Here is a 14,831-nt window from a genome sequence, read left to right on the forward strand (position 1 = left end):
TGCGCAATCATTAACTACCTTTGATGTTTTGCTCGTATAGAACAATAGAATGAGGTTAGACAATGAGACCGAACAAGCAATAGTCAACTCATCACAAGGTAAGTGCAAGTATTTAACGGACTGGCGAATTACCTTCTCTTTTGCTTCGCAAATTCCTTCTATACTTATATATATATTGCATTTAAATTTCTTGCTACTTGGCTAATCAGTCAGGTGCTGCTTTTGTTCGTCACTACCGACCCGTCACACTCCTTGCCTTACAAGAAGATGAAGTTTGCGACATCTTGCTTTGAGACCTCCGCAGTCGCTCCGCGGGAGTCACGACCCTTGAGAAGCTCACTCAATTCACCGATCCGATCATTGTGGCCCTACCTTGGCGATGTGAATGAGAGCCTTCTTCGCCGCTTATATCGACCGAGAACGGTTCACGATCTGACTCTTGTTCTACTCAACCAATTTCACTCCCGAGTTCAAGGCCTATAGGCCCCTTATAAACGCCCCTTTACCCTCTACCACTTTAACCACTATCAGAAGCTTCCAACAGAACATCACATTCAACAGCCAACCGCACCGAAAACGCACGTAATCGATTGTAACGGTAAAAATGGTCGAGACAATGAACACACACACGTCCTGCTACACCAACAGTATCCTCCAAAGACTCAAGGATATCATTGGCCTTGATGACTTCCTGCTCTACGGGCACATCATCACCCGAGTCTTTCGATGCAACATCAGCGGGTCCGGCTCTTCACCAGCACTGTTTCGCATGCTGAACCCCAACTCAGATGCAATCTTCCTACACAACGAGATCGCAATCATGACGAAGACCGTGATCGAAAAATATAACCTTCCGGAATTCGAGGACGAGAAGAATGGCGTGAACTCGTCACGCTATTCCGCGAGCGCAGACGATAGCTATGGCCACCAGCTGTTTGATGTCGTAGATCATTTCGCGGGTACGGAAGGAGCGCGACCAGCTGATGCGCATACCGCGCGATCTCAGGTCATGCGTTGTGTGGAGATGGTGCAGCAGGAGCAGCAGCAGATCGAGCAGGCAGTCGACGATGTTGCGGCGGTGCTTGCATTGATGGGGGTTAATACCATGGCGACGGATGCAATGGAGTTCTGACTCAGCTTTAGGGTGCGAAGGGTGAAGACTAGAGATAACATACACGTGCCAATAGTTAAAATGCATCAGGTTATAGCAACGGGGAGACGATATATACATTGTAGTTCATCAGGTATATCTGGCATACATGGCCTTGAGGCACACAAATCATTCTTTCAGTCAATATTGATCATCACAAAGACATCTTGGGAGTGTTCAAAGAGTGTATACATGAATTGTTGAGACTTACAAGGGACCAGCCCCAGCTCACAACTAGCTAATGATCATCAAGGTGAGACTTACGGACGACCAGCGCCCAGCTCACCACCAGCACCCACAGACCGGACACCATCACACCGCATCTCCGCCGCCGCCACCACCACCACTCACTCCTTCTTGACCACCTTCTTGGCCGTCACCGGCACCCGACCCTTCATGTAGAAGTCAGCTCCAAATCTCTCCACCTCCTTGGTGAGACTTGAGTGACTCCTCAAAGGCCGAGCGCCGGCCGTACCCGCGAGAACCTTGCCGCCGAAGGTCTGGTTGAACGCCTCAACGAAGGCCTTCCACCCCTTGGTGGGCTTGCCGGCGGTGAGGTTGGCGAGGATCCACTTCCGCTCCTCCACCACGTAGGCCTGGACGACCTCACGGAACCGGACGCTGGTGTTGCGCCGGATCTGCTGGACAGTGCGCTTGTTCAGGGCCGTGATGGCCTCCTGCGAAGCCCAGTTGCGCGGGGGCGGGTTGGCGAAGATGCGCTTCTTGCCGTTCTTGTCGAGGAGCTTGACGACCAGCTTGTGCTTCTGGTCGAACGCGGTGCCGTCAGCGAGAAGCTCGAACCGACCAGGGACAAACTGAGTGAACTCAGGGTTGGCCTTGAAGTTGTCGTCGTCGGCGTAGTCGGTGGCGTATGCGCCCCAAGTGACGTTCCGGAACAGTTCTGGCTTGGTGGTGTCTTTGACGTCGCCAGCGACGTCGCCCACGTCCGAGTCGTAGTACTCGTTGCCGGCCTTGGCGGCGGTGGCGATGAGCGCAGCGTGGTCAGCCCGCTTCGGGTCCAGGATGCGCTTGTTGCGCTTCATGGTGGGCGCGGAGATGGGCAGAGGAGCTTGGGCGGTCTGCTTCATGCGACGCTTGGGCGGCATGATGTCGGCCTCGGAGTCGTTGTCATCCTCAGACTGAGTGACGAGTTGATCGATCTTGCGCTTATGGCCAGCGCCAGCAATGGGGGTGGGTGAAGAAGGATGAAGGGCGGATTGGATGCAACGCAATTTGAGCTTGAGGCCTGAGCGACCAGACTCTGCGTTGGGGGGGCCGACAGCCTGGCTCACGGGAATGGGAGTGGAGTCGACCGCGGTGGTGTTCTTGGGGCGCCTGAGCTTGAGCTTGAGCAGACGAGGCTTGCCAGAGCTGTAAGAAGCAGACGGAGAAGGAGCGCCAGTGGAGCGAGGGCCGAAGGTGTGTCCAGCACGAGCAGCTCCCATGGGTACATCGATCGGTGAGGCCTGCTCAACAGAAGGGAGGATGACGGAAGGTGACCTTGTGGGAGTCGTAAAGGGATCACTGGGACGAGCGTGACGAAGTCCAGCCAAGATGGTGGCAGCTTCAAGCATGCCGGGTGAGACCAGCTCGACCGAGGGCAGAGTAGAGGAAGACATGACGATGGAAAGGTATCGTAAAGAATAATGGGTATCGTAAAGATTGAAAGATGGAAGTAAGAAGCTGAGTGCTGAAGAATGTATGGTAACGTGCTGGAAACTGAGAAAGTCGTAATGAGAAGATAGAGAAAGCTGGGTGGTTTGACGATAGAGGCTGCCAAGGGGAAGGGCAGTTTAAGTATGAGGACTGCTGTCGATGGCTGCAACTTTTGTCTCATTAAGCTGCTATTGTCTCGAGGTGAGCTGCACGAGTTTCTGCCGTCTTGTCCCAATCGGGTGGTGAAGGCTGGTAATTCCTATTGTGAGTCGTAGTGAAGACGTAAAATCGACCCATCTTGAGCGCGTTCACTTCGCGGAACAATAGGATTGTGCTGAGAAGCGGTTAAGACGGGACAAGTCGAGGTGACCTGCGATAGTTCCAGACGTCAGAGCCATCTCATAGCCAAATATGGCTTTCTCAGCACATCAATACTAGACTTCTCCATTGTGACCGAGCGATCATGAGACTCATTGTCTCGGTCATATAGCTCTTGATGCTGCATCTTGTTCCGGGGTCTTGCTCCCATCAGACCCTTCCACCTTCACTTGGTCGCAGCGTTCCCTTTGGTGTGGATGGCGCGAACATTGTAGTTTTTGCAGCAGCCATGACGCATATCGTTCCTTGCCGTATCAGATCCATAACTCTTCAGATCCCTCTTTTCAAATGAGTCGCGCAATTGGGTATGGATAGAGTAAGGTGGTGTAGTGGGCGCAGCTCGTACGTGACGATATATGCTGATAGCTCGTGTGCACGCTAGCGCCAAATGTGGTTAGCGTAGTTGATGACATCATCCATCGGGTGTCCCCTTTGGCCGCATCTGCTCAACCTGCCGACGTGGGTGGGTTCACATCCTTGGAACTAATGCGATCGCAGAGCCCGCAATGATCCCAGATGAATGTCTGGGAGAATGAGTAGCGACGCAGACCAAAGTCCTGTAAGATTGACGATGGCGCATGCAGGGCGCGACGCGTCAAGGCAGCAGCTTTGCATTTGTCTTTGCATCACCCAGTGTATAGCTAGTGCTCTCACCCCTTTGCTTTTCCAGATCAGATACTACACTTTTGTCAGTCAGAATGACTAGTTCACCCGCTATCGACGTCGCCATCACTTCTTCGCCCGACGTTTTCGATATCGACGGACATACAGATCTGAGCATCCGCCTCAGTCTCACGCTTCGTCACGACAAACCGATTACATTGTACAAACGTGACACGAGCCTCTTCGACGGCAAGATTCTCCATGATGGCGGGCTCACGTTCACCGATGTCGAGACTGGCCAACTCGTGCCACGTAGCACCTTGAATATCTGCTATTTCTCTAGCGAGAGCTTTTCATGGGCGACGAGAAGCCAATACGTTACACTACATCCAGGGAAACAATATGTCATTCACACCGGCTTTACACCTCTAAGTACAAGCGGACGGGAGAAAACGGATCCAAGAGAATCGTGGGTGAGGTCGTTGAAGTTCGCTGGCTTCAAAGATGGGCAGACATGTAGAATGGGCATCAGTGAGAACGCTTTTGTCAAGGACTGGTTTGAGGGAACAGTCTGGAAGCTACTAGGATGGCAGATGCTGGGTTGGGCGCCGACGACAGTCCACACGCACATCAGCTATAGGGTTGTTGAGTCATCGGTTGTCACGATCAAGCGACTCGAAGCAGATGATGATATCCGCCTCGAGGACGTACTCTCTGTGAAACTGACTGATTGAGCTATCATCTAGCTCGGCAAGTCGTAGCTGAATGCTTAAACCACACCTAAACGCTGGTCTCTAACCGTTCGACCAACACAACCCGTGTCTTTCTGCTCTGGACAAGTCTATCTTGAAGGTGATGCTTTCATACGCGGCTCTCACACCCTATATCTGTACCGATCTTTCCTCTCTACACCAATCATCTCCGCAAAGGTCGTCTTCAGGTCTCTACCCATAGTGTATATGATCTCTTCCAATCGTGCAATGCGTATGGGAACATCGCGCCAGTCTACACGCCGACGCAGCTCCCCAGACTCGACGTCTTTGACTAGTTCGTTTAATAATGCAGCATTCAACTTGTAAAACCCCACGAAATGCCGCGCATGCGCAAAATGCGCAAGCTCATGCAGCATTGTCCTTACCAAGTCGTTCATATGGACGAAACGGCGTGGATCGCGATCGTCACGTAAACGTAACTGTATGTTCAACGGGATGATCTCGGTTGTGGTTTTCCCATAACGATCTATGCCGTACTGCTTTTGAGTCAGGGACTTGCCATGGCAGGTAGAGTACTGCGAGAGCTCATGCAGTATTGGGACAGTCCAGCCATGCCGACGCATGATAGGTCCGACGATGTAGGCACACCGTCGCAGGACGTAGAGGGCGTAGGATCGGTGAGGCAGGCCATCGAGTGTCGTGTAGCCAAGGAAGGAGCTATCTAGGCCGCGTTGGGGTGGCAGATGGTCTAGCCGATGGAACATGGTTGAGCTGATGCTGCGAAAGCTTTACACCTGGTTTTGGTCGGACTTTACATTGTCTGAGAAGAAGCAAAGGCCGTAAGCAGAGAGCGGGAAAGCGAACTTGGCAGCTGGTGAATCACATGCGCAACCGGTCTCAGCTGTTACCTATCCCCTTCCTGCTAACATCCAGTGCGCATTCATTCAAAAGCTATCGGAACAGTGACTTTATCGTGAAAGGGGACTACAAGAGCCGCATGGGAATGGAAAGTATCGGTGCACATACGAGACACTGGTAGTGAGACTCGCGTTTCCCTTCAGCGAAGGTTGTCTCAACGGGCATGGCCCTACACAAGACATTGTGTACAAAATATAGGTATCAGTATGCGTTCACCATGTCTACAAGCGACAACGTAGAACAATGGCTGTGAACACAGCCATCATAGTCAACAAAGGGCCTCCAGTTATTCGTACGGCTTTGTTCACTCCATGCACTTCACAATGATGTTGCTCGTGCTCAGCCCAAACCGCCAAAGCACAGTTGAAAGAGAAGTGAATATCTGTACTTGATGCAAGCTAGACAATCTACAGCAAGTACAAATTGACAACGTACCAATTACTGGAAGTTTCCAAACACATCGCTCGATTCGAGATGATGAAGCTGACCATAGCCAAGGTGACCTTCACACAAGGAAACGCCTAGACACGCCAGCGACTCTCAAAAGAATCGAGAATAGCCATCTTAAAGACTGTCAAGTCCTTGCCTTGGCGAGAAAAACGATCCGCTGTCTTCCACAAATAGTTCGCGAGACATCTCTTTTGGAATGAAGTGCGGGACAAATTCAAGCCTGAGACCTGGCCGTGCGAATTCATGCGATCAAAGCTGGAGCTTCTCGATTTGCAGATCGAGTGTGTACGCCCGGGAACAGCGTTGACCCGAAGCAAATGACCGCAGTATCTGAGGACGCCCGGTATCGTGTCTGTCTCTGCGTGACCCCAGCGCTCGTATCGGGTATCGAAGACACCGCATGGCCACAAGGCCCCACCTCATCTGGGGAGGCGCAGGACTACAAGCTTGCACTACTCAAAGTAAGAGACCCCTTTGCTGATGTCTCGGATCATTCAAAGGCTTTGCACCACGGCGTACTCGTGAGTTCTGCCACGATACTCGTCGAGGCGATCCCAGAGGACATGGGTATGGATGTGGAGACACGGTAGGACCATGTGAATGCCGTTCATCGCATAATTGGAAAGCTGGGGTTTGGCTGTAGAAACTGGAAGTCGAGAGCTTATGTCGCATTGTGACGTTGCCGCCGGGTAGTAGTGTCTTCGAAGGCAAGGATGGGCCGTCTTTGTGCTATCTGGTTCTAGCATTGTTAGCTCATTACTACAATCATTAGACTGTCGGTAACATACTTCCATCCCACAATCATCTCCAACGGCGAAATCTCGCGGCTATTGTTCACAATGTTCACTATGCGCATTGATCCCATCCTCCGGCACATGGCTCTGATCCGTCCCGGCTGGTGATACTCAGGCTTCAGTGGTACAGTTTCAATGTTACTTACAGGGCTATCCTGGCCAACGATGGTAATCCGTCCCCCCAAGCAAAGGTACGTAACGCGTCTGTGAAGAGGGGTTACCTGGAGATGCGGCGGTACCTGGACACTGCTTACATCGCGGGAAGTGGCAGTGCTGCGATAAGAGGGGCGTCGTCGTAAGCAAGTAGCCGTTGGGGGTAGAGGAGATGAGCCTGACGACGATGCGCGGGAATTTCCTGGACTCCTGGAGCAGTTATCATGGGTACCGTAAAGACACCACGGTAAAGGTTAGGTTTTTCGATAGATCGACCGTTGATCTACCGAACAGGCTGACCCAAGCCCTACGATTTGGGTCAACTCCACGATGCTGACCCGTTTTGACAGTTCCCAATTCCTCTCTTGGGATCGGGTGCTGAGACTCCGAAATTTGCTCCGTTGAACTGGCCTCGTTGGAGTCACAATAGCGCCGAGCGAGAACATGAAGCACGGTACGTGTTCAATGGTACTCGGTAGCTTTCGGTCCTCGGAGGCTAGCAGGACATCGCCCTGAAAAGCAAACACCCAATGAACTTAGAATCAGCGGCGTGCAGCATTGCGCCACTGTGAGCCAACGAAGGGTCCGCGGGTGCGGCGTCGCCTCGCTTTTCTGGAACAGCGGCAGCGAACAACGTAGCCCGGCTGCCAAAGTACGCCCTCCACAACAAGCGCGGAAGCAAGCGCGAAAAGAGGGTCCGCGCAACGTACTGACATAATGGCACCCCTTCGCTGCAAAAAAGCAATGATGGTTGCATGTCGTTGTACGTAAGTTGGACGAATTCGTCACAGTAAGCGCCAAGCTGGAGCGTTGGGTATCAGCTGCAGAACGGTATCTTCCTGTTACGTGGACAGAAACGTAGCGGGTATCGGAGTCTTAGCGATATGCAAACAGTTTCAACCGCCATCGAAGATGTCTGGTAGGAAAGGGGAAGCTCCAATGGGCGAGCAGACAACCTGGTGCTTACGCGCGGGCCTCCCTCGACTCGGCACATGCCTATGTGTGCAGCTCTTCTCGCGTGGACTGCACCCACTTATGATTGGCGGTCAGATAACACCTATGATGTCGCTCGCCTGAACGGTGTGTAGGGCTGCGCACGAGTCCTCTTTCAAGGTGATTGACATGAAGATAGACAAGTTGAGAGTTGTCGAACACCCGGCCGATGCCGAATCGCACTAGCGCCTTGGCGTCGCGTGGTGCCCAGCCGCTGGGGACACCTTCGAATCGTGACTTGTGGAGAAGGGGTCCGCTCTGTTCCCACGACACCATGCCCTTTTGTAACACTACGCTGTCGACGATCCTCATGTCACAGCGCGCGCCCAGGCTAAGGCCCTCACTGTCGGACGCATCCTCAGGCTCAGATCTTTGCCGGGCAGAAGGACCGACTCAACCCTGTTTCCGCGGGGAAAGAAAAGCAAGGAGAATCTCAGAAACAAGAATGTGTCAACGGCACCGCTGTACAGCCTATATGGAGCTTCATCTATGTGAGGAAGCCACAGACAGATGGAGAGCTCATCCCGTACGCATAGTCAGCTACGACCCGTTGGTAATCTCCACAGCAGGTCTCAGCGAGAAAAGGCCGCCGCCGGGTCATCGCGGCTCGCGTACAGCTAAAGATCCGGTCTAAAAGCTACCCGCACATCTCCTGGAGCCACAGTTATTCTGCTCACCAAATGTTTAGTGGAAGTTGATCTTGTCCAATTTCTGAGGTCTCCACCTGTATTCGACTTGCCTCGGCGACTTCTAACGGTCTTGAGCAGCTGCATGCGTTGATGATGACTGATCTGCAGATTTTCAGGGCCATACTGCTTCTGCTCGCTTTCTAGCAACGCAGCTGCTCGACCATCAAGTCTACGGAGTAGGAACCAAGCATGTTAAGTGGCAGAGCCGTCTTGCTGACTGCGACGGAGGATATAGCGTCCTGTCAAATTCATGGGGTTGACACTAGGGTTCCGGCCCGGGCCTCAACCAATTCAAACTCAGCACATGAAAACTCCTTTCCAGACGGCTCGCGATGGTGTTCGTGCCGTCAATTTCTAAAGCTTCGTACTTTGGCGAGGTAGAGATTGAAAAAGCGCATTGCGTGCGCAAGTTCGTCTCTAGGTCCGCCCCGTGCGTCTCTAGCTGCAGCCTGCAAACGCGAAGGATGATCATGGTTTTGCCCACACAAAGTTTTTAGTCCTCGCTTACAAAATCCGCGAATGAGAGTTTACCGTCTCCTGTACGACATCACGCAAGCCGTGCCACGTTCCTGCATGTGTGTACACTCCGCTTTTTCGACTGATCCTCCCGAGTCCTCAGTGGCATCCTTTACCGCTCTGGCTCGGTACGAGTCCTGAGATGGAATCGCATCCACGACTCCTTAGCCCGTGTGTAATATCACGATCTCACTTCCCAGGATGCTGGCGGCCGAAGGAGCCCTATGCATCGGGCTGAAACACTACATCCGACGAACATGGTTGGTGACACCATAGCCGCCATCACAAAACGAATGAACACGAACTGCTCAAGGTCGAACCATACACAACTTTTGCACACGCGTGCCGCTTGAAGTTGGAGCTACTTCTCCAACTTTTCGTGACAGCCGAACAGCTCACCATTGTGCAGGGACTGGGTTCTCTGCGTTCTGTAGATCCCGGGAAAACCGGAACGTCGCACGGGACGTGTTGAGACCGATCTCACACACTTCGTTGCTCTCGCGTTTTCGACTCGTGGCCATGCCGAAGGTTTCCTGACAGGGCTGCAGACCCTGGCACCCGCGGAGTAATTGGCGAATGTCACTGTTCGGTGGGCGTACGGAAGGTGGGTACGTGCATAAGTGTGGTTAAAGGTAAAGCCACCGACCAATGCCCATACCACCCATCTCGTTCAGGGATCCTGAGCAGGCTGTGAAATACTCCATGTTTCCCACAAAAGCAGCCTGATTCACCTTATCTGGTCGTCTTGAGACCTACGCTATCACATCATGGCTGGATCATTATCTGATAACCCGAGGGGCAGGCAAGCGGTCGAGATCTCTTCTGTCTTCACTGGTCTGGCTCTCATCACCGTCGTCCTTCGACTGTATACGCGCTTCTTTATAATTCGCTGCGTGGGTATCGAAGATGCCGGCATCGCTCTCGCAATGGTAAGTTTATTACTACGTCATGTTGTGTATGCTCTTGCTAACCTTCTGCCAGCTCTGCTCCATTGGCCTAACAATCGCCATTGGTATCCGTTAGTATACTCCTGACTATGTTATCTTACAGACACTGACAAGATGTAGAGGCCGAATATGGTATGGGCAGACATATCGACACAATCACACCCGATCATATGGTCAAGTTTTTGAGGGTGCGACACTCTCATCATGTACTTCAAGGCTTTGCTGACATCAAGCGATAGACATTCTGGTCCAGTCTCATCGTATACTACCTATCGCTCGGTTTGACCAAAGGATCAATGCTCCTCCAATATCGACGCATCTTCCCGACCAAGAAGTTCCAGATCGCGAACTGGCTCACGATGGCCGTTGTCGTCGCCTACACCATCTGGACAGTCTTCTCCAGTATCTTCACCTGCACTCCCGTACGAGCTTTCTGGACTCACGAGAAGTCTACTTGTCTTAACCAATTCGCCGTGTGGTTCACGAACGCCGCCATCAACATCCTTACCGATTTCGCGATCATCCTTCTTCCTATTCCGGTCATTCAGAAGTTAAACCTCGGCAAGAGGCAGAAGATTGGACTCATCTCCATCTTCGCTGTTGGCGGATTGTGAGTATTCCTCTCCAGTGTTACCCTGTCTTGTCCATTCGGGCCGTTCCGTGAGCGCCTGATGTCTGTTACAAGGTGTAGCACGACGCTCACTCGATTATCGCACGGTGCATCACTGTACCACCGGCTCTTCTCGTGATGAGTTACTCAGCGGGCATACCCCTACCATCAACTGTTACAAAGAAGTCACACTAACGCGCGATCCTGCAGTGTCTGCCTAGTCTCAATTCTCCGTCTACAATCTCTCGTCGCGATCTCGAACTCGGCTGATCCTAGTTACGACAACCCGCCTGCGGCGACATGGAGCTCCGTTGAGACCAACGTCGGCATTATTTGCGCCTGTCTGCCGTTGCTCAGGCCTTTGATCACACATTGGCTTCCAAGGGCGTTCCCGTCAAGACACCGCAGCGCATATTCCCACTCTCGCCCACAAGGCGCTCGTACCTACGGAAGCAGGGGTGGCAGCAAGGCGCTGCGTACCAAGGACGACTACGTTCTAGACGTAACGAAGCGTTCTAATGGTTCGAGCGAGGACGCGAGAGACATCCAAGTCGTTACGGACATTCACGTAGAGGTGGATGGTGCCGATGGGAGGAGGCTGAGTGGCTGGAGAACGCCCGCTTCGCAGGCCACCTGGGCGGACGATATATCCCGCAAGGAAACACAAAGGGAGAACAGCACCGAGATGCTGGTAGACGAGAATCCGCGTGTGTCGAGGTAGATCCGAGACTTTTCTTTTGTTCAGGCCACACACTTTAACATCACTTTGTTACGATACCCCATGACCTACCTACTATTAATAGAGAGTAATTCGACTCTTGTAATGCCCTTATTCTTATCGCTTTGTAATTATCTCACTATCCTCACGACTGTGCGCGTGAGCGTCACTTTCTCATACTCAACCGCTACCCACCGGAACCTCGGTCCTGGCCAAAAAGACGCTCTCTCGCCCAAGTGTCCCATTTCTTTCTACTTTCAATCATGACCAGAGGTATCTGTTCGCGCCGTCTTTGTGAGAGCCATGACCTATCCCCTATGCAGGCCGTTCTTCCCACGACGCCTTGTGCTCATCCAATCACATCTTCCTGGATGGTCAACCGTCCGATTCAAGCCAGCGCCTTCGGGAAAAGAAGCGTACTGATCTAATCGAAGCTTTTGGGCTGTTGTGTTGACTTCCATTTCGCCCAGATGCTAGGTGTTTGGCGAATATTGTGGCGTGGAAGTCATGCAAGCAACAAACACCTCGCTGAGCACGTTGATGTACATATATCGCTGCGCAGTACTACGCCGGGGTCAGTATATTCCTATATTACCTACACTATAGCTTTAGAGAACCTTTCGCAATATATACCTTGCGTCATTAAGAGGAGGAGTCGCAAGCATAAGGAACTCCGCCAAGCCCGTACGTGATGGTCGCACAAGCCCATTCACGTGCATTCACTCGCAGGTACGATTAGTGTGGAGCTTGTGTAGTCCGTGCTACAGCTGACACTACCATCTACTTAACCCAGGGGTACTTTCAGCCTCCGAGCGATGGGCCACCACCACTTCTCGCAGGCGCGCATTTACTCTACCAGTAACTGCAGCTTTGCACAGCTAACAAGCGCGGCGGTTCCATCTCCACTATCGACATACAGGCTGTCTGTATGGTATACGGAGCCCGTATCCACGCCAAAAAGGTACCAGCAGTCGCTATGGCGCCCGCTGCTGCGGTCACAAGCGACGATCGCGCATCATCCGCTCATCCAAGGTCAGTGATTGCCTTCTCCGACTATATGATATATCCCCTGACTCTTCCCAGTGAGCGTGCACGATACGCAGGCCAGGCTATCCAAACGTCTATGTCGTACTGGTCTGCAACTACGTACACATCCGTCGCCCCAAGTACACGGGCGCCGACTATGTCGCGCCGCTCATTCGCTGCTTCCGATTCGTCCCAAGTGCGAGCTTTGAACGATTGCCAGTCGCGCGGCCCCCATACCTTACAGCCTGAGGTATTTGGATCTGAGTTTCACGCCGAACATTCGACCACCATGGGCCCTCAGTGGCTCCAGCAGCGGGCCAAGGTCGATGGATGCTCGACCACCGTCAATGCTACTGGCCAAGCATCGCTCGCTGAGAAGTTCGCTGTCTTCGTGACCTGCGCGTTCTTTGTACTATGGATAGTACGATCTGCCGCTGAGAGCATCTTTACTCTTGTTCCCTTTGCCGGCCTGGTATGGTTGGTGTTCGGTGGGTTCCAGATACTTGAGCAGCAACAGCAGTCAGCTCAGCCGGCGCCGATCATAGACGATGACGCGTCTTGCGATGTTTGTACTACTGGATACATCCTGCCCTTGATTGAGGCAATGATGCTCGACCGACAGACCGCTCATGAAGAGTCGAAAGTGCCACAGTGGTTAGCCAGCTTTCGGGATATGTCTGCAGGCAGCGACGAGTGGATGTCGTCTCTTGGAAACGAAGAGAGTCTGCCTCTCGTTACCGCTATCGCACCAAGTGCTCAAGGTCTTACGGGGATGGCCCATACTACCGAACCCCAGTGCGAGATCGTTGGAGACAAAGACACTGTCGAAGCTGCTAGCTCCGGTAGTGACCAGATAGCAGCACTTCAGCGTCAGCATGGCAACCCTGTCTTTAACGACACCGATCAATGGGCCCCGGGTGGTCGACTTCACAACCAACGCATGGCCAATCATCTTGAACCTATCTTCATTGATGGCGATGGTCAGGCATACGAGGATGTCGACGGATGGTATGGACGACCTACCAAAGCAGATGCGCTGGACATCCGCTTTCTTCTAAACGCTTTGGCACCACATCTTCCGGAAGACCTCAAAGCAGCGATTGGAGCCCAGTCTTTGGACACACTCATCAAGACGCGATCACAGAATGGCGAGAACGTCCTCCTCCAGGAGCTCGAAATGCAATGGCTTCTCATCTGTCCCGGTACTATCGTTGCGCCCGGTTCACCCATCAAGACATTGCAGGATATCAAAACCATCATCGAGGGGAATCGGAGGAAGTTCACCCCTGCATGTCACTTTGATGTACGCCATTATGTGGGGCTAGATCACCCTTGCCGACCATATCTCACGGAATATGAAGAGATGGCGATCAACGAAGGCATCGCAGACTACAACATGCATAACTGGAACATCGACTTCGAACCCTCCTTCATTCGTGAAGCCACGAAGGACAAGTCAGAGCATGCTTTGATCGAAAGCTACGAGCGGATTCCCGACTGGATGGAAGACATTGACCAAGGCGACCTACTTGATCCAAATGCCTTCCACGAGTGTCCATGCGGACAAGTCGCGATGTCAACGCTCGGTAGCTACCGCGACGAAAAGGAGCACAACTACAAGGAGATGAAAGGCTTTGAATCTTGCTTCCCAATCGAAGTCCTCGACGGTAGCGAACTCCATGACGCCATGGCTGACCTGGTTCAGTTCCCGGATTATCCCGAGCATGCGACACCGCCTCGTTCTCAGGAAATTGTGCAGAATTGTGAGCTGCACAAGACGACCAGCAAGAACATCTTCGTTCTAGTCGACACATCAGTCGAAGACATAAACGAGCGTATCAGCCACCCGGGTGGTTTACTTCCTGCTCCAGGAATCACATCCTCGTCTTACCCTTCTGGTTTCCAGACTACCATCGGTTTCTCGGAGATTCCTTACCGTCTGCTCGCCCCTCGGTGTGAGCACGGTCGCTTGCATCAGCTTGAGTTCACGCCTCAAACGATGGCGAGCAGGATGATGAACGCGAGTCAGATCGGCTGTACACAGTGCTTTCCGCACGGCCACATTGTTACTCGATGCCGGGAGTGTCTAGAGCATTGCTATGCTCTGGCTGCGCCGCACGGCATGTGGGCGCAGCTCGATGCCGCATATCAAACGACGGTAGACTTTGCTCAAGAGCAACAACAGGGCCATAATTTGGCACAGAATGTGCAGTCTAGGCGGGCAAAGGCCTTAATTGCTGGTACTGCGCGCGCTACTATTCACCCACCCGGTATGTCCTTTCATGGCCCTCTTGTTATATCTCCAGCTGACCTCAGACCTGCAGTTCGACAGCAGTATCCTGACTACCCCATCAACGCAGATTTTGAGGCTGCGATGCAGCGCGTAAACTGGGAATGATGTTGAACTGATGAGATACAGGCTATGCCTAGAAATGAGGCTTTGGACTTGCCCCTCTTGGGAGCGAGTTTGTACTATTATTTCTCATATCTTTCCTTTATTCGCTGTTTTGATCGAGA

At 52.6% G+C, this 14,831-nt stretch overlaps 4 protein-coding genes across 4 annotated transcripts; 3 read left to right on the forward strand and 1 right to left on the reverse strand.

Moving 5' to 3' along the window:
- Positions 1 to 604: 604 nt before the first annotated feature.
- J4E85_000828 (uncharacterized protein) lies at positions 605 to 1,132 on the forward strand (the record flags this gene model as incomplete). Its single annotated transcript, XM_051465117.1, has 1 exon — positions 605 to 1,132. The coding sequence occupies one exon, from the start codon at positions 605 to 607 to the stop codon at positions 1,130 to 1,132; it is 528 nt and encodes a 175-aa protein (XP_051331638.1).
- A 365-nt stretch (positions 1,133 to 1,497) lies between these two features.
- J4E85_000829 (uncharacterized protein) lies at positions 1,498 to 2,769 on the reverse strand (the record flags this gene model as incomplete). Its single annotated transcript, XM_051465118.1, has 1 exon — positions 1,498 to 2,769. One exon carries the CDS (start codon positions 2,767 to 2,769, stop codon positions 1,498 to 1,500), a length of 1,272 nt encoding a protein of 423 aa, XP_051331639.1.
- A 7,011-nt stretch (positions 2,770 to 9,780) lies between these two features.
- Positions 9,781 to 11,291, forward strand: J4E85_000830 (uncharacterized protein; the record flags this gene model as incomplete). The annotated part of the gene is made up of 3 exons (XM_051465119.1): positions 9,781 to 9,942; positions 10,200 to 10,570; positions 11,027 to 11,291. The coding sequence occupies 3 exons, from the start codon at positions 9,781 to 9,783 to the stop codon at positions 11,289 to 11,291; spliced, it is 798 nt and encodes a 265-aa protein (XP_051331640.1).
- Positions 11,292 to 12,264: 973 nt separating this feature from the next.
- On the forward strand, positions 12,265 to 14,712 carry J4E85_000831 (uncharacterized protein; the record flags this gene model as incomplete). The annotated part of the gene is made up of 1 exon (XM_051465120.1): positions 12,265 to 14,712. One exon carries the CDS (start codon positions 12,265 to 12,267, stop codon positions 14,710 to 14,712), a length of 2,448 nt encoding a protein of 815 aa, XP_051331641.1.
- Between the last annotated feature and the right edge of the window lie 119 nt (positions 14,713 to 14,831).

Source organism: Alternaria conjuncta, assembly GCF_024043145.1.
Source record: "Alternaria conjuncta strain BMP 0040 chromosome Unknown scaffold_1, whole genome shotgun sequence".
NCBI classification, from domain to species: Eukaryota; Fungi; Ascomycota; class Dothideomycetes; order Pleosporales; family Pleosporaceae; genus Alternaria; species Alternaria conjuncta.